The 19,770-nt window shown below is 34.5% G+C and overlaps 1 protein-coding gene across 3 annotated transcripts in view; it reads left to right on the top strand.

The window, feature by feature from the left end:
* The window catches only part of tmprss4a (transmembrane serine protease 4a), a 37,612-nt gene that overhangs the window by 2,413 nt on the left and 15,429 nt on the right, over positions 1–19,770 (top strand). The window contains exon 1 of one of the 3 annotated variants that reach the window (XM_052576262.1): positions 16,764–16,849. The exons of 1 other annotated variant lie outside the window; for it this stretch is intronic. Coding sequence is in view for 1 of the 2 variants with exons in the window: in XM_052576261.1 (XP_052432221.1) it covers positions 17,214–17,219 (6 nt within the window). In the remaining variant the exon portion in view is untranslated. Of the gene's footprint in view, positions 1–16,763; positions 16,850–16,907; positions 17,220–19,770 lie in introns of those variants that run through there. One more of the 3 variants, XM_052576261.1, reaches the window with a different exon arrangement.

Here is a 19,770-nt window from a genome sequence, read left to right as displayed (position 1 = left end):
CCCCTAATAATGAGTATTGACAAATAAATCACTTTTTAATGGTAAAAGTGTAAGGATGTCAATAGTATTAAATTCTTTCTCAATTATTGCCTCGTGATTCTCTCATACACTTTTTATTCAACACTCAGGATTTTCAAAACATCTTTAAAAAAACTACTGAAACTGAATATGATCATAAGTAATTTTGTTTAAATCCTTATTTGTGCATTAGTTTGCGCTGTATAGAGTTTTATTGTTACTGTACCAATCAACGTAATGCATTCAGTTGAAGTTCTGGAGAGCAGCTGAAACATACCAAAGACAAAACACAGGAAGTGCTTTAGAATGTACTTCCTGTCTTTGATGTCACAGCTCAAAACATCTGTGATAATTAAATAAGAATAACAAATTTAATTGTAATTTAAAGTAGTTTTGGATGGGAAGCATGTGAACACTTTAAATTCTTGATACGTCAATCCAACTACCCAAATGAAGATTAAAGAATCCCAGAAAAACAAAAAACAAAACAAGAACTAGAATCTAAAAACTAACTAGATCTTTGGAAATTCTACAGTAGAGAACTCCACAGACATTGCATTTATTGATCTGTGTCAGCCTTTAACGAAAAGATGCCTACAGGTTAGAAGAAGATTGGAAAATATTGGAGTTTTTGTGAGTTAAGCTGACATCTCACTCCCCCATGCAAAAAACTGCCATCAGCTTAGTCATGCCTGCGGTTTCCCAGCTTCTATGTCGCCCTCACAGATTGTATCTGCCACACAGGGACGACACTGAATGGAGAGATTTTGAGTGTATCATCTCAGGGTTTGTCCCACTCTAATATGTTGATAAGAGATAACATCCCACTACACACTTCCATGTTGTTATCAACTTTTAATGAGTCGACAAGAAGCTAACCATGAAGTTAAACTTCAGTTTCACAGTGTAAGTTTATGTAAGATTCAAATGTCAAGTTTTGACATTAACGTGGACTGATGCACGGCTCATGCTGAGTATCAGAGAGGAAGTGGGTAGGAAGGTCTGATGAGGAATGTGGTTTTTATTTAGCTGTAGTTTCTCAGTATCTCAGAAAAAAAAAAAAATGTATCAAGTTAATTGTAGAATGCAATTGCCTCGTGCATACATTTTACAACTGCATTCCACACTTCACAAGAACTTTAATCAGACTATCATCTGTTTAAGCCAAATAATATTCTGGTTGTCGGGGGCAATTGCAAAGCTCACGCAGTGTGTAATATATATGTGAATGTAAACAATCTGCAAAGTTGTAAATTAGAAAGTGCACAAAAATGGCTAGTTCTGTCATGAAAACGCATTGGCTGATGGCTTGTTAAAGGGTCAAATGATGTTGCTAAAAACAACATTATTTTGTGTATTTGATGTAATTAAGGTTTAAGGTTAAAAAACACATTATTTTCCACATACTGTACATTATTTTTTCTCCTCTATGCCCCGCCTTTCTGAAATCTGTCAGTTCTTAAACAAATCATAAGTCTGAAAAGCGAGGTGAGCTCCGATATGCCAGCTATCCAGTGCATTGTGCTTTGCCAAATAGCTCAAGTGTGTGACAGAATTGTTACGCCCCTCACCATACTGTGTTCTGACGATTCTGTGCTACCCTGTCAGATTTTTCTTCCTCCCATTAAAACAGATGGCAGTATAATTTGATAGCGAAAAGTGTTTCCTGTTAAATTTGGCTTGTATCATGATATTTATAAGGTTTGAGGCTTTATTAACATGTACACCTACCCAACACCTAAACCTACCTTTACAGTATGGTAAATACAGTGTTGGTAGCATAATCTGTTAAGTACCGCTATTTGTCACTGGCTGAAACCCATTACAAGGCATTTGTTGCATTCAGTGGGGACATAATTACTGATTATATGCCTGCATTTGTGATCGGAGACACTCTACTCTACACTGCTCAAAACTCATGTTTGAATCATCAGTGGCATATTCCTTAAATATAAAAAAACATAACTGTGAGTCAGAACAGCCATCATTGTAGTCTACTCTTCCCGGATCAGGAAACAGTTTGCCATAAAATGCATTGCACACATCTGTATATTTAGGTTGAACTGTTCTGGAACAATGTTGTAAATACAACTTAATCACTTATTTCTATTTGTGTCCTCTTTTGGAAGGCCAAACAAAGTAGGTTCATTGTCACAACAAAACACAGCATCACACACAGTGGGCTTGAGTGAGCGGCGATGAGTTCGAGAACGGCGTGGCCAGCGGATTCGGCGAAGGAGCGGTCAGCGGGCTTGCGGTAACCACGTGTGACAACCCCAGACTGGACTCTGCTTCGTCCACAGTCAAATCCAGTATGGATCAGTTCTAAGCATGACAAGGCAGATATCGCCCTCTTTTGGAAGGACAAATTAAAGTAGTTTCACTTTCACAATGAAACACACAGCAACTCCACAACATGGTAGTGTGCCAACAACAATACTAAAGCGAGAATAAAAGTTAAAGAGCCACACAGATGGGAAATCAAAAATTACCTGTATTACAGTGTATGATGTAGCTGTCCATCAGTGTAAACAATGTGCAAAGTAATTAAACCAAAAAGTACACGATTTATAAAGTTATTGGCTTCTAAAGTAAGGAGTCGACTCTGAATCGCTGAAACGAGTCGTTATAGATTTCAAATCTTTTGCCCATCTCTATGTACGTCACTAGGAACAATTTGCATAATAATCTCCGCCTACCGTCTTGGGAGAAACGGAACTCTGACCTGCCCCACCCCCCACACAGACGCTCTGGTTGGTGTGAGAGCATCATGTCGAGGAGACAGTGTGTTTTTAATTGTAAAGGCAAGTTAGTTTTATTTTCACTGCCAAAGAATGAAAATCAGAAGAACCAATGGCTAAAATTCATTTTTACCACAATACCAGAGCAGTACAACAAATCCCTTTTGTTGTGTTCACAACATTTCACTGATGACTGCCTTTCTAATCTCGGTGAGTACAAGGCTGGATTTTCAAAGCGTTTGGCCATAAAAGAGGGTTCATTACCAACTTTATTTAGACTAACAAGCATCTCTGAATCACAACGCAAAGTATGATTATGAAGTTATGTTATGTGTTTTCTCCCGAGCGTCTTATCAGTATGTGTGCTGTCTGCAGCCTTTGTCTGCGCTGATCTTCATTTACAAACACGTCATTGAAATGAAGTGTAACAAGTGCTGCTAACAGATATTCTGTGATAAAGTAATCCATATGAAAACAACGCGATGTCCGTTTTTCACGTATCGGGTGACCACGTCCCCGCTCTGAACACACTATTCAGATTCAAACTGAAGTGCGCGGCTTGAATACACCCACACAGAAGAAAAAGCAGCGAGACTGTTCAAGTTTTTTATTTTACTGTTTGCTTCGCGATGAGAGGAATAAGACATTATTCACCCCAAAAAGATGCTAACGCATTGTTTACCATGAAGTTGTGTGCGGAACAACCAATCAAAACTGACTATGTTAGTTGACCAATCAGAACACAGTATGCTACTGAAAGGTTGGGTTTGAAGGAAACTGAATCTTTTGAACAGCTTCGCGCGAACCGTTTGGGGATTTCTGAGAACTGAGGTAATTTTAAAATTATATTTTGACAAAATGACAATGTTTTTTAACCTTGGATGGATTTAAACCTATTGTACAGGACTTATAAACAGTGATAGGAAGCTTAGAATTTTCATCTTACTGGCTCTTTAAGCCTTCTTTCTTTGCGTGAACATTTGGGCGGCACTATGTTAATCTTCTCACAACGTGATGTAGATATTTGGGGTCATGTTAGAATGAGCTGTTTTAGGTAGGCATGACAATATTCACAGCACGTGGCAAAAGCTGATTGATTCACATTGCATCTGCAGGCGATGAACTTACTGCTTTATTTAAATAGCAATTTGGGGCACGTTTCCCTTCACCTTCTCCAGCTCCACCTGTATAGATCTGATGCAAGATATTAAATATGGTATTATTGCTGCAGCAGTATATCTGAATATTCATAGCAATGTACTGATGCATTCATTGACAGAAGGAAGTTCTTGTACTTGCTTTGTAGCAACAGCAATAATCTACAACAGTAGCAATAACAGCAGCAGCGTAGCTACTGTAGATCACAAATACATCTACATTGTCATATGTGTTACCACCCTAAAGTCTTCTTAGAGTTGTCATGATAGAATTAAAGTTGTCTCCCAAAAGTAAGAATCGACTCTGAAAAGTTTAAACGAGTCGTCATTTGAATCCTACTTCTTTGACATCCAATCTAAGAACTGCTTTGAACAAATCGTTTGGGAATCCTTGGAAAATTAGGTGATATTGGATGCATATTTTGACAAAACTAAAGTGTTTTTGACCTTGCATGCATGTAAGCCTAATATAGGAGACTCCAAAAGCAATATTAGGAACCTTAAAGAATGGAATAATAGGGACACTTTAACTGACAAACCAGTGCAAATGATTCAGTGAAACTGAATCATGATTCAGAACGTTTTGCAAAGCTGTTTCACTGCAAAGAATCAAACTAATACTTAATTCATGCTAGCAATTTGATGCCGCTGTAATTTTGAAGTGTGTACTGAAACTGTAATGGAATAATACACAAATTAATGACATGGGATTAACAAATCTTCTTGTACATGCCATGATGACTTACATGATTACTTAAAATGAACAATGAATGGAACACAGTCAATGGAATCGGCATCATTTATTCACCCTTATGTCACTCCAACCCACATGCTGATATTTTTCCATGGACCAAAAAGGCTACATGAACAAAAGATAAAGAGCACACCTTAAGTAAAAAAGAGTATATGTGTGTGTGTTCGGGCATGTTTTTGTGACATATCAGGACACACTTTGTATAATGACATGGGTATGACACAGCTATTACAAGGAGAGGGTGACTTATGACGACATGACCCATGTACCCATTTTTCAAAACGCTCATAAACCATACAGAATGAGTTTTTTTGAGAAAGTAAAAATGCACAAAGTTTCCTGTGAGGGTTTTGGTTAGGTGTAGGCTTGGTCTAGGGCCTAAAAACCATTACGCCTATGGGATGTCCCCACTTTTCACAAAAACAAATGTGTGTGTATATGTGTGTGTGTGTGTGTGTGTGTGTGTGCGTGTGTGTGTGTGTGTGTGTGTGTATTTATACAGGTACATCTCAATAAATTAGAATGTCATGGAAAAAGTTAATTTATTAGCTGATTAGCATGTCACCATATTCTAATTGTTGAGATTATAATTACAGATTAGAGGTTTTTTTTGTTAAATGTGAGCCAAAAGCACTACAATTAAAAGAACCAAATACTTAAAGTATTCAGTCTGTGTGCATTGAATTGACTTAATACACAAGTTTCACAAGTTGAGATGAGTTACATTTAACAAAACCCCCCTCAATGTAATTATAATCTCAACAATTAGAATATGGTGACATGCTAATCAGGTAATCAACTCAAAACACCTGCAAATGTTTCCTGAGCCTTCAAATTGGTCTTTCAGTTTGGCTCACTAAGCTACACAATCATGGAGATGACAATCACTGACACCCTTCACAAGGAGGGTAAGCCACAAACATACAATGCCAAAGAAGCTGTCTATTCACAGAGTGCTGTATCCAAGCATGTTAACAGAAAGTTGAGTGGAAAGAAAAAGTGTGGAAGAAAAAGATGCACAACCAACCAAGACAACCGTAACATTATGAGGATAGTCAAGCAAAATGGATTCAAGAATTGATTGAACTTCTCAAGGAATTGACTGAGGCTGGGATCAAGGCACCAAGAGCCACCACACACAGACATGTCAAGGAATTTGCTGAACCACTGACACGTCAGAGGCGTCTTACCTGGGCTAAGGAGAAGAAGAACTGGACTGTTGCCCAGTGGTCCAAAGTCTTCTTTAAAGATGAAAGCAGGTTTTGTATTTCAAGTTGCTTGAAGTCAAGTGTTGAGTTTCCACAGTCTGTGATGATTTGGGGTGCAAGGTCATCTGCTGGTGTTGGTCCATTGTGTTTTTTGAAAACCACAATCACTGCACCCGTTTACCAGGAAATTTTGGAGCACTTCATGCTTCCTTCTGCTGACCAGCTGTTTGAAGATGCTGATTTAATTTTCCAGCAGGATTTGGCACCTGCCCACAATGCCAAAAACACCAAAAGTTGATTAAATGACCATGGTGTTGGTGTGCTTGCCAGAGAGAATATATGGGGTATTGTCAAGAGAAAAATGAGAAACAAGAGACCAAATGATGCAGATGAGCTGAAGGCCACTGTCAAAGAAACCTGGGCTTCCAGACCACCTCAGCAGTGCCACAAACTGATCACATCCTTGACACACTGAATTGCAGTAATTAAAACAAAAGGAGCCCCTACCAAGTATTGAGTATATGTACAGTAAATAAACATACTTTCCAGAAGGCCAACAACTCACTAGAAATATATATATATATATATATATATATATATATATATATATATATATATATATTATTATTATTTTTATTATTGGTTTTATGAAGTATTCTAATTTGTTGAGTTTGAGTCATCACAATTAAAAGAACAAAAGACTTAAACTACTTCAGTCTGTGTGCAGTGCATTTATTTAGTACACAAGTTTCACAATTTGAGTTGAATTACTGAAATAAATGAACTGTTCCACAACATTCTAATTTATTGATTTATTTATTGAATTTATTAATATAAATAATAATATATAGTAAATTATGATTTTATTTGGAATGTCATGAGGGTGAGTAAATCATGACATAATTCTTTAAGTTGTGAAGTCACTGCAGCATGTCAGTGTCTGTGTGGTTTAAAGAAAGGTCTTTTTTTTTATCATCCTGTGGGGTTTGCATGACCAGCAGATGTTTCTGACAGAACTGGTCTCGAAAATAGTCCCTAAGTTTAAAAAGCTGTTGAACCTCAAATGTTAACTGCTGTTTCTCACTTCCTACAGACCACCGCAATGCTTTTCGTGTAGCTTGCCAGCTCAGGAAACAAATAGCCTCTTTAGATGTTTGCATAAGTTGCATGAGTTGAAGAGCTAATGAAGCTCTGTCTGGCTTGCGGTTTAGTGCGCTGTGTGATGTACTGCAATAAACTGAATCAAATGAAAAACAACGATGATAACCAAAGAACAAAGAGGAAAAGCAACCACAGTGCTTCTATTTTTATAAATTGAATATATATATATATATATATATATATATATATATATATATATATATATATATATATATATATATATATATATATGTATGTATGTATGAACAAAACATTTTGAGTGGAAAGTTGAATTGAAAAATAAAAATAACAAAAAAACTAGTAAAGGATAATGTTTGAAGAAACACACACACACACACACACACAGAGAGAGAGAAAGAGAGAGAGAGAGAGAGAGAGAGAGAGAGACAGAGTGAGAGAGAGTGAGAGAGGATAATATACTAGACTTATAAATCTAATAAATATTTCTTAACAGGAAATATATCACTCTAGAGGACTAATATAAATCACATTGAAGATATTGTGACCTTTCTACTGCAACTGAAGATAAATATATATAGTACATATGGTGACCTCTGACATTATTTTTTACTTAGAAAAAGTTTGACTTGAGAAGAATGCTTCGCTGTGTTTTTGTGGTGACACTGAAACAGTGAGACAATTCACAGAATGTCAGAGAATGAGAAAAACAACAAGAGAAGCGATCGCAAAAAGCATTAAAGGTGTGTTTTTTTCCCCTTAGCTGTGGGAAAATGAATCATCAACACCCTAGCAATACTAACACCTTTACCCCAGAAACGTGATTCACACTTTTCACAGAAATAAAAAATAATAATAAATTGAAAGACTTCAGAATAATATGGAAATAATCTGTTACAATTCGACATCGAGAGAATGTCATATGAGCAGTGATGGCCGTTATTTCTTGTCAATGAGTTTGCTGATTGAAAATGGATGTGAAGATTTCGTAATCCCAACTTTCCTGTAAAGATACACACAATGAAAATAAGCCATGATTAAAACGATTTCACACATAAACACACCCAAAAAACTATTAATAAACTATTTCTTACTTTAAAATTTTGTCTTTCACTGAAGGCTCTGTCAAAGAAAAGAAAATAAATCCTCACTGTTACTTGGATAGTTGTTCATTACTTCAAGAATTTTAATAAATGCTGGTTTGTAAGGAACGAAGATGCTACTTAATTTTGCGCTTACAATATTTGATTTTCTTGATGCATATCTGAAGCAAACAGATCAGCACGAACAATCCCAAGATCCCAAATGCCACAACAATGCTACAGAACTCCATCACAGATTTTTAAATAACACACATACTGTATAGAATTTACGTTTGCCAAGATATTCTTCAAACCAACGTTACTGCATACTTATGTTGGGCTCTTGTTAGACTTATGGATTTATGCCACACTCCAGTTCACATAATACCCATCCTAAACTGTAGAAATCGTATGTCACAAATTCTAATATGTTGAAAAGAGTGTCCCAAAGGAGCGTGGGTGGTCTAAAAGTTCTGGTAAGAATGCAATGTATAGATCTGTGCATACTCTAATGGCTAATATTTTCCTCAACCCATTGCACTTTGGAAGAGATTTTAGTTTAAAACCATAAACTTTAATAAAATGTGCAAAAATGTGTTTCATCTGACAGCAACCACATTGTGGATTTGTATAAAGACACATTTGACCATTAAAGGCGTAGTTCACCCAAAAATGAAAATTATGTTATTAATGACTTATATCATGATATGTGAGTCAAGATTCATATTCCATCAAAAAATGAATACAATATGTATGCTTAACTGAAGAGACTTATATTTGAGAGATATTTCATATAATTTATCTTTCATTTGCATGCTCATAGGGTGTTAAAAAACAAGTAAAGCACACCACATAACAGGCTTTAAAATAATTACTTATCAGTAATTGGTAGCTATACGAGGCTACTTGTTACTGACTGCAGCCATTTTTGTTGTTTTATGTGACATCACCACAGACACGTGCAGGAAATCTGTGATTGTATTAAATTCCAAACTTGTGACTAAAAGTTTGACAAAAATGCACACACACTATGTACTGGGCAGAATACACTATTAATCACAGTTATTGCTAATTATGAATGCTGATTGCTAATTGCTAAAATCTAGCATATTAGCTTAACATGTATTATGCAACGTTAAAAGTCGGATGAACACAAAATTACATTGACAAAGACATTGTCAATGTATCCCTTAAGTTCTGAACACTGTAAACATATTAAATCTGAATGTATTTACATTTATTTCTTCAGTAGGTGCTTTTATCAGCAACTTAACAAGAAATTTGTCATAACACCATCATAGCAGTTTTATTTATTTTTCATTTATTAAACGTTAAGTCTTCAAGTTAAAAGACTTGTACTGTATTTGTGAACAGCAATAGCCACGTTCTGATAAATAGAGTTTCTTACCCATTATGCCTTTTTCCTGACAGCAGCTGTGCTTTTTTACAATGTGCTCAAAAGAAAGGTGAGATTTTCTTTTTTACTCAGAAAAACAATATATATTTTTTTCTGATACAGTGCTAGCTTTCTGTGTCGCTAATTAGCCTTGTGTACATGCTGACGGGGAAAAGCTGATGTTTTCTAAACTGGTCTGTCTTCATTATATTTTTGACATTTTCTAAAAGGCCTACCCTTTTACAATGGCGCTTCATTTTCACCTGACTACTCTCGCTTGTTCTGATTGCTTCTTTAGCGTATTGGCTAGTTTGTTTTCATTATGACGACGTTTCTTTCAGTCATGCCGAGGCTCAGGCTACATTGCCTTTTTCATTTGGAGACTGGTGATTCAAGGACAAATGGTAAGAATGTGTTCGGTTGAAAATAAAACGTTTTCAGGTATGTTCTGTTCTGGTAAATGTGAAGTATGCCGCAGCATGTCTTCACCACGTCTTCTTATATACACCTACATTTGTTATCTAGTTTAATGTCACCTGTCTGGTTATGAATCAGATGGAATGAGGTTTGCGTTCTCATTCAGTACAGTGCACACTTTGTGGGGGAGGGTCGGTTTTACGTAAATATGCATGTGGTTCGTACTGCCCTCTGCTGTTCAAGAAATGTTAAATACAGTAGGCTGGTGGGCATTAACCAACAGGTCCATAAACCACAGGCCCTTTGTGGACTTCCTCTCTCGGAATGCAATAAAATACCCTTTAATTCAACAGGGGCTTGCATAAGACAGCACAGGAAACATAAGGAAGGAAATACAAAACCAGAGAGATAAAGTTCAGCCTTGTGAAAGCGAAAGACTTAAATGCCCATGTCAGTCCAAGTTCAATCCCATGGCTCCAGATGTGAGTTTTCTTTGGTAGTTAGTAATTTAGTTCTGGAACACGTTGTTATACTAGTTTAATCACTGTAGATATATTTTCTAGAATTGTAACTACAGGTTCCAGATTTGTGGGCTTCAGATGAGAGCAGTATTTGCATTATTTGTATGTGAAACCAATTGAATGTGAAAGCAGCACCAGAGTCTAATTTATTTTTACTCTTTGTAAACAATAACAATTGCGTGGTTTGATGACGCAAAGAAGGAGCGTGGAATCATGGGATTTGTTGTCTTCTACCCAACCACTGACGGCAATCAATCAGACGGAAAGATAAATCATGGATTTAACGGATGCATATTTTACTGCAAATATCTTACAAATTGTAACTTTAAATGACAATCTACTAATCTGTACACTTTTTTGTGTGGTGTGTAGCGAAGTGGTGAAGCGATGTTGTTGATCCAATTCATGAAACCAGTCTGAATGATTAATTTACAAAGCTGACTGATCTACTTCTACAATTATAACTCAATGACCCAATGATCACTGGAGGGACACATTATCAGGAAATACAATTTTAATGATGTTCATAAGACTTGAAATATGCCACATAAATTAGATAAAGGGATAGTTCACCCAAAAATGAAAATGATATAATTAATTACTCACCCTCATGTCATTCCAAACCCATAAAATTCCCATAAATTCCCCTTCGGTACACAATTGTTTTGCACTCAAAAAGTATTCTTGTAGCTTCATAAAATTATGGTTGAACCACTGATGTCACATGGACTATTTTAAGAATATCCTTACCCTTCTGGGCCTCGATCGTGGTAGGACCCTTGCTGTCTATGGAGGGTCAGATTTAATTAAAAATATCTTAATTTGTATTTCGAAGATGAATGAAAGTCTTGTGGTTTTGGAACAACATGAGATTGAGTAATTAATGCTATTATTTTCATTTTTAGATAATGAAAAATTGTCTCATTAAAATACCAAACCACCCTTTCAGCATACTGAGTGATATAAAAGGATCTGTAGCAAATGCATGTACGGTATGTTTTATCCAGATACCGTAATAGTGTACTGTATATGTGTAAAAGAGATGAGTAGGTCAAATGTAATATGAGTTGGAGGATCAATGAATATTAACTCTTTAAGAGGAAATGGCTGTCCCTATGTGGGGAGTTCCCCACTTGCACCTGTTTCTGTTTATTCCAAAACTGTGTAAAGCTGGTGAAAACAGAGCTGCCGCCCTGCACACGAGCAGCTGCAGAGTTCAGAAGAAGAGCAGAAAGGCAGGTAAACACAGTGCTCACTGCAGAGTTCTCAGAATGTTTTGAACACGGAGATCAAGGCATTAACCACAACCTGTCACATGCCTCTCGCTGGGCTCCAGGCCTGAAATATCCTAAAATAACACCTGTGTGGTTCTCGAATAAATGAGAGCTTTTAAAAATTTGCTCAGGAGGACTTTGTACAAACACTGCACAAGCTAAATATAAATAAATAAATAAATAAATAAATAATAATATATGAATTACAATAGTTACTTTATGATTGATTGAATTATCTGATCGTATTAATATAATATAATATAATATAATATAATATAATATAATATAATATAATATAATATAATATAATATAATATAATATAATATAATATAATATAATATAATATAATATAATATGTGACCATGGACCACAAAACCAGTGTTAAGACTAGATTTTTTATGAAATCTGGAATCTGAATACTGAGAAAATCACCTTTGAATTGTCCAAATTAATTCTTAGCAATGCATATTACTAATCAAAAATTAAGTTTGGATATATTTATGGTAGGAAATTTACAAAATATCTTCATGGAACATGATATTTACTTTATATCCATATAATATAATATAATATAATATAATATAATATAATATAATATAATATAATATAATATAATATAATATAATAATCTTTAAAGCATGTGCTGTATAATAGCTGATTATTTATGACAACTTATAAAGTGCCTTATAATCTTTTGACTGAAACATTTACTTTAACACTCAGACGTGTCCTTCTCAGGCCTGGATTAAGAACACATGGGGCCCCTGCATGTGGCTTTAGCAAACCTAAGGGCCCCCCTTTATCGTAGCCTATCTTGGTGCCACAATGTTCTCTGCAACAGGAATAAATTGTATATTATTATTATTATTATTATTATTATTATTATTATTATTATTATTATTATTATTATCAAATCTCCAACACACAGACCTACAATGTGTATGCACACTAAATATTCCAGACTTCAACACTTTATAAATATAAACACATTAACACCAGTCATATGAAGTCAAAGCAAACGGGTTTCCAGAAGCAGCAACAACTTTTGTGCATATACGATCCCTTAAGGAGTTTAGTTTAAATAGTTTTATTATTAGAAAGTTTTAGAAAGTTAGGAAAAAAATGTTGTCCCTAGAAGAGGAGAACCATCAGGGCTGGACTGATGCTAAAATCCAGCCCTTCTGGCCCACACAGTCCCCCATATATTTTGCTGGGGTTAGGGAAATTGAAACACATTATTCATTAATAAAAAAACGGACAGAGACATTTGATGTTTTTTAATACTTCAAATGCACTTAATATTAATAACCCATTATATTGCAGGCTCTTAATTATTGAAATCATATGTTTCTGCAATTAAAAGTTTATTAGAACTATTAAAAAGTCCTTTGTAGTTGTCCTAATGAAAAGCTAATTCTTGCAGAATTATCTATAGTATTAGTAAACCTTTATAAAATTGCCTTTACTGAAAATTTAACCAATTGCTATTTTTGTGACATTAATAATAAATACTTTACCCTTACACTTCACATCAGAGACTTTACTGTTCAAATATACGGTAAATGTCATGTTTGGGATTCAAAAAAGGGCAAGCGCTGCATATTATCACTACTGAAGTAATTTGAGCAATCTTTTGGACAGAGATAGCACAGACACTAATATGTGGGGGCATGGTGGGATTTCGGCAAACGGCACACAGGGAAAAGCTGGCTGCTCCCGAAGGGCAACCAGTTCTAGGTCAGCTTTTCCTTTCCTCCACAGCCAATCATGTCGGGTCCTGATACTTCTGTGTAATTATGCAAGATATTACATCATATTTTACTTTGGTTTTGCTGTAAATGATTCAGCACATCTATAGACAAATACTTCCTTCCACACTGATTCTGTGTAATATACTGGTAATACGGTAATCTGAATCCGTTTTCCTCCATATGAGATTTCAGGATACGAGTTGAGATATCACTACAAGAAAAATAGGAGCACTTCCTTCTATCCTTCCACAGAATGTAACATATTCTAATACAAAAAAAGATGACAAAGATATATGAACAATAGATTAGTGGGAAAAAGGAAAGACAGAGGCAAGGGTCAGTTATAAAGGGGCTTGATTCTGAATTGTATGTTAGTTTTGAAACTGCTTTGCCTCGTGAAGACACATCTCCATGAACATAGTGACCTGACTTATCCTGCCGGTCTTCATCAACATCAGATCCGTTTGGAATACAGATCAGGATTTCATTTTAAAACAGTAAGATCTTGCTTAGTTTTTCTATTGTGCTTTTTTTAATTATTTATTTCAATTTAAAAGACTGAAAAAGTTTTCCAAAAAGAAAACAAATGTAAGACAGCTGATATTGCTTACGTTTACTTGTAATTGTTCTATGGGTGATTATTATTGTGATTATTAGCAGCATCATAATTGTTAATTAAGTTATTTGTTAAAAGTTAATTACATGACGTTTACTGTAAACTCTGTTTAGTACGTGTGTGTATTCGTGTCAGGTGGCATGTGATTAGAGTGTTACGCTTTACATGGGCTTAACAGGAAGATTACAAATATAATTTTGCAAGAAATAATTGATTACCAGATATTCAGTTCCTATCCTTCATTTATTTATTTATTTATTTATTTATTTATTTATTTATTTATTTATTTTTATGTAAAAAAAAAAAAAAAAAAAAATCCATTCCTCTCAATAAAATAATGTTCAGTACATCAATTCATACAGTATGTTGTGTTTCAGTACATGGCAATGTATGAAGTGCCTTATATCCTATACAGTGTTTGTCTAAAACATTCATTCCAAATCTCAGGTATTCTTAAGTATAATTATTTATGTAAAATAAACAGAGATTCATAACCTATTTTAATTTGGTTTTACTGTAATGATGCAGCATCTCTGCACACAATTACTTCCTTTTACATTGGCATTGTACAATATTCCAGTCATGACAATTAGTCTCAGCAGATTTTTCTGCATATCAGATTTCAGTATATTAATCTATTCCTTTAAATCAGCTTGACTGGCATTGGTTTTAGAACTAGAGCTCTGTTTTAATTTCTATTTTATATATATATATATATATATATATATATATATATATATATATATATATATATATATATATATATATATATATATATATATTTAAGCAGTTAAGCAACATTCTTATTCATGTTCTCACTGGCTTTGTTTTTCACGTTCTTGCTCAGTTTTAAAGTAATTTAAAATACAAAAACAAAGTGAGTCATCGAGTAGCATGGTACTTCAGTATCTATACATCATAATAGTTGCTGAGCAACTTTGTTACGATAGCAGTATCAACAACATGTTTAGTGAGGTAAACAGCTCTGGTCTTGGCTAGTCAGTATGAGTTGCTGGAATTCATTACACACAGTTTCCTAACACAAGACTGAGATGTCGACCAATATCATGGGGTCATACTCATCAAGAAGAGGTCACACTGAGCTGACCCTGTAGAAACATGATCACTTTCCCACTGAGAACTTTCACAGAGAATATTTTCTCTACATCTCACTCAATGAGAGACCTCTCTCTCTCTACAGAATGAAATTAGAGTGATAACAGAGCTCCAGGGTCAAGCGTTCTTTGCTTTGGTTCACTTGATTATATAGATAGTTTTATGTTTGTTTACCAGATTGATTGACTATAGACAAGTTTACTGATTTGAGTTTAGAAAATGAGGCGAGAGACTGTTTATATTTATTTCTCTGAAGTTTAATTCATAATGTACTGTACATATTGAGTTTTCTGGCATTATGTGGTCAAATGTAAATGTGAGGCAAATGCTTTAGTCATGTTGAGTAAATTTACTCCTTAAAGGAAATAGCACAAGACTAGTTTTAGGCAGGTTACATCAGACCTAACAGGATAGCATTATCATTCATCTGTGAGGAAATGATGAATCACATGCAAAGGAGGTTAATGAATCTAACTTTATTAAATTAAACAAATTAAACTGACTGAAGAGAAGGTAAACCAAACTAAACTGAATCTGACCTAGACCACAAAACCAGTTATAAGTAGGACTAGTATATTTGTAGAAATAGCCTACGATACATTGTATGGGTTCAAAATTATTGATTTGTATTTTTTTATGCCAAAAATCATTAGGATATCAATTAAGGATTGTGTTCCATGAAGATATTATGGCAACTTCCTACCATAAATATATCAAAACGTATTTTTGATTAGTAATCTTTGTTGCTAAGGACTTTGTTTGAAAAACTCTAAAGGCTATATATATATATATATATATATATATATATATATATATATATATATATATATATATATATATATATATATATATATATATATATATATAATTATTATTATTATTTTTTTATTTTTTTTTCATGTTTAAAATTCATATTTTAAATAGTTGTTTCTTGGCCAAATATTGTCCTATCCTAACAATCATGCTTCAGTGGAAAGTTTATTTATTCATAAATCGTATAATGTATATGTTTAATCGTATAAATTAAAAAAAAAAAAAAATAAATAAATAAATAAATAAATCTTTGACTTATCATTTTGTGATCCAGGGTCACAAATGTGGAAAGGATTTCGCAGTCATAAACTGTATACTGATAGGTAGCATTTTCAGAAGTAAAGTGCAGTGAATCAGTGAAGTAAAGTGAATTTAAGTAAAATCAAGTACATTTAAATAAAGTAACTACAATCAAATCAAATCTGAAAAAAAGATGCACCATCATTAAAAGTATAACACTGACTTCTGAAGGGGACATTTGAAACCTTCTTATTAAAGAAAGAGGTCACTGAATTATTACACATTCTGACATGAGCAATGATACAGCAACATCATTATATGATATGGTCAGTTATTTCATTGTGACAAACCGGTAGATTCCTGATCTACATTAAAAAACTGTTTTCATGAGCTGTCCTAATTAAAATACTTAAAATACAGCATAATTACAATGATAAACTACTTGTCATAGCCACCAAAACCTGTTTGAAAGGACATCTGGGAAATGAGGGCTATTTCCTGTATAAAACCAGCTTCAAAAACCTTCCCTGAACCCAGAACAACTTGTAATCCTGCTCAACCAAGCACAAGATTTAGCTCCGTCCCAATGAGGAAGTGAATGCAGCGGGAGGAGTGACATATCTAGGTGAGATGGGCGGTATCCTCTTACATAGGTACGGGTTTTGATCGGGGGCTGGGAAACTCCAAACAAATCTCCACTAGACAGAAGCTGGATAGGTGGAACATTTCAAAAGACAGAGTCTAGAAGCGTAGAGAGTTTGAAACAGCATTAGGGCAGATCGGGTAGCAGTAATTGTTAAGTGAAAGACAAGACGAGAAAGAAGTTACTGACAAAGAAAATAGAAGCATTGTGCATTAATAAAAGGAAGGTTGCAGAAAGAGGTGTCTTTTTTGGCATTGAAGTGGCTTCTGTGGTCTCCACTGGTCATACTGCTGAGGTCTGTACGGCCGGCAGATTCCAGGAACGCGCCGACGGCAGTGATAAAATCATGAGGGTGAGTGTGAACATGCTCAAAGAACAAATTGATGTAGGCAGAACAAAGATAAGAAGGACATTTACTTTGCTGATCACTAGACTGACAGGTGTAGATTGTGTTGTTGTGGGATTTTGAGAAGAAAATTAACTTTTGGATGGCATGGTCGCATCTGTCGAGAATTGTGTGATTATTAAACATTTGCTATAATCTTGCACCGATCTTTATGTCATGCCAAACTCATTTGATTTACAATCATATGGACAGCAGATGAATTGCTATTATAAGAAGTTGGCATTAAACTATCAATAGTTAATTCAAATATAGCCTATATGTTTATTCAATTAAAGTTTATTTGTATAACGCTTTTTTACGATACAAATCATTGAAAAGTAACTTTACAGAAAATTACGTTTCGTAGTAGTGTTTCGTAGTAAATTCAGTAGTAGTGTTTATAAAACAGTTGCGTTCCTTGCTACTGTACATCCATCATGTCATTATCATGTGATAACGTAAATTATCAGATGCATTTTCATTACTTCTCTCCTGTGGCCCCATGGGATTATAAAGTGTCTATCTGTCTATCTGCACATTTTAGAAATAGTAAATTTTCGTTACTGTTTGGTTACTTTTTTTCACATGCTGTTTTCATTTATAGCAGGATACTACATAGTATGCAGACTACCAGTCTGTGTTCATAATGGGGATTTGCAGGTTTGCAGGCAAATTTTGCAGGTTACATTGTTAGGCCAGCAGGTGGCAAGTGACTGTTTTCGTTATTCATACAACTGATTAATTCAAGGAATAGAACATGTGAACATTTTACAACTGAGTCATTCACTTAAATAATTAATAAAAAAAGACACCATTAATCATGATGGAACGTGACTATAAATGAGTCATTGAATAATCCACTCAACCTACCGTATTTATATAAAAAAAAAAAACATACAGTAGAAGCATTCAGCAACGAGACACTTCTAGTGTGTGCTGGTGTTCGGTTTGGGACAGTTTTCATCGGTGGACGTGCAAGTGACGGGTTGTTTCGAAAAATGTAAGTTACGCGATCTTAACTTCTTAGAGTAACACTTTATTTTATGGACAACTATTAACTGGCATGCATATAACTAGCATCTTGGCTGTTTATTAGTACTTATAAAGCACATATCAATGCCTTATTTGGCATGAATGTAATTAAGATTTAACTCCTAAACAACTACCATACTAACTATTAATCTACAGCAAATTAGGAGTTTACTGACGCAAAAGCCGTTAATAGTTAGTTAATTGTGAGAACTGGACTTAAAGTGTAAAAATAAATAAATAAACTAAATTTAAATGTTTGAAACAACCCATGGTTTTGCATTGATAAAGAAGGTTTGGATGCATCTAGCAAAAAAAAAAAAAAAAAAAAAAAAAAAAAAAAAAAAAAAAATAATAATAATAATAATAATAATAATACGTATTATATAGCGCAGGAATAATCACAGCTATAAATTGTGGACATGATCAGTTATTGTACACTGTCTTGATTTTTTTTTTATTTTTTTTTTTGTGCTTTGTGTAGAGTATATGGAGACTACACATGGTTCAAAAACACCTACTTTACATTTCAGTCATTTGAATGGGTCTGGTTCCTGTTGCACGGCGCAAGTGAGATTAGAATGCTTGAAGCTTGAACTGCAAAACTGAGAAGTTAATAACAAATGCTTGGCTGCCGTTTGAAAGGAGCTGTTGGGTTGGCATGTGTATCTAATCTGCTTTGGCATGAGTCAGCTTTGATACTTTCTCACCTGAGAAATCTCTTTGGGTTTGTTACTGTAGGTATAGTATTTCTCCAGTCTCCTCAAGGGACCTGAACGATGATTAGTGTTTACTTGTACAGTAAAATCAGTAACAACACTGGGCATGACATGGAGTCAATAATTGCTGGTGTATGACTAGATCTCTTTCACAAAGCAATAGTACCAGACCGAGCTGTAAAAAAAATAAACAGTATGAGTTTATATCCAGACATTCTGGATGGCACAGACCATGCTAAATGACAAAACATTTAAGCTATCCATCATTTTCTTGCCTGACATTGTGCTTTTGTGCAACTGTTTGTTGTAATTTAATAGTTTCTAGTAAACGGTCACTCCTCTGAAACAGACATGATCCTGTTTTACTAGCTTATTCTTTCATTTGCTCCTGTTCTGTCTGGTTTTAGATATGTTGTTGTTGTACCTTTTACATTCAAACATTCCGTACTGTTTGCATTCTGGTTTCTCTCTGTCCAGATCTCATTATGTGATAATGACCCATTCACACAAAGTTGCACTTTCAGTCTCTGTCTCTCAAAGATCTTTCAGTGGTTTCAGTATTTGTTGAAAGGGGGATTCAAATTCCAATGTCAGCCTTTCAATTTGAATTTTATTTGCATTCTCACCAATACAATACACAATTTCACCCGTACTATATTACAGTATGATGCTGAAACGAATGCAGACGATAGGTAATTTGATAATACAACAAATTTCTTTACACAATTACCATATTGCGCTGTAATGTTGGATAATATTACAAATAGTTT

This window comes from Carassius gibelio, chromosome B15 (assembly GCF_023724105.1).
Source record: "Carassius gibelio isolate Cgi1373 ecotype wild population from Czech Republic chromosome B15, carGib1.2-hapl.c, whole genome shotgun sequence".
NCBI classification, from domain to species: Eukaryota; Metazoa; Chordata; class Actinopteri; order Cypriniformes; family Cyprinidae; genus Carassius; species Carassius gibelio.
The sequence above is the reverse complement of the archived record's forward strand: the minus strand, read 5'-3'. Positions and strand labels throughout refer to the sequence as shown.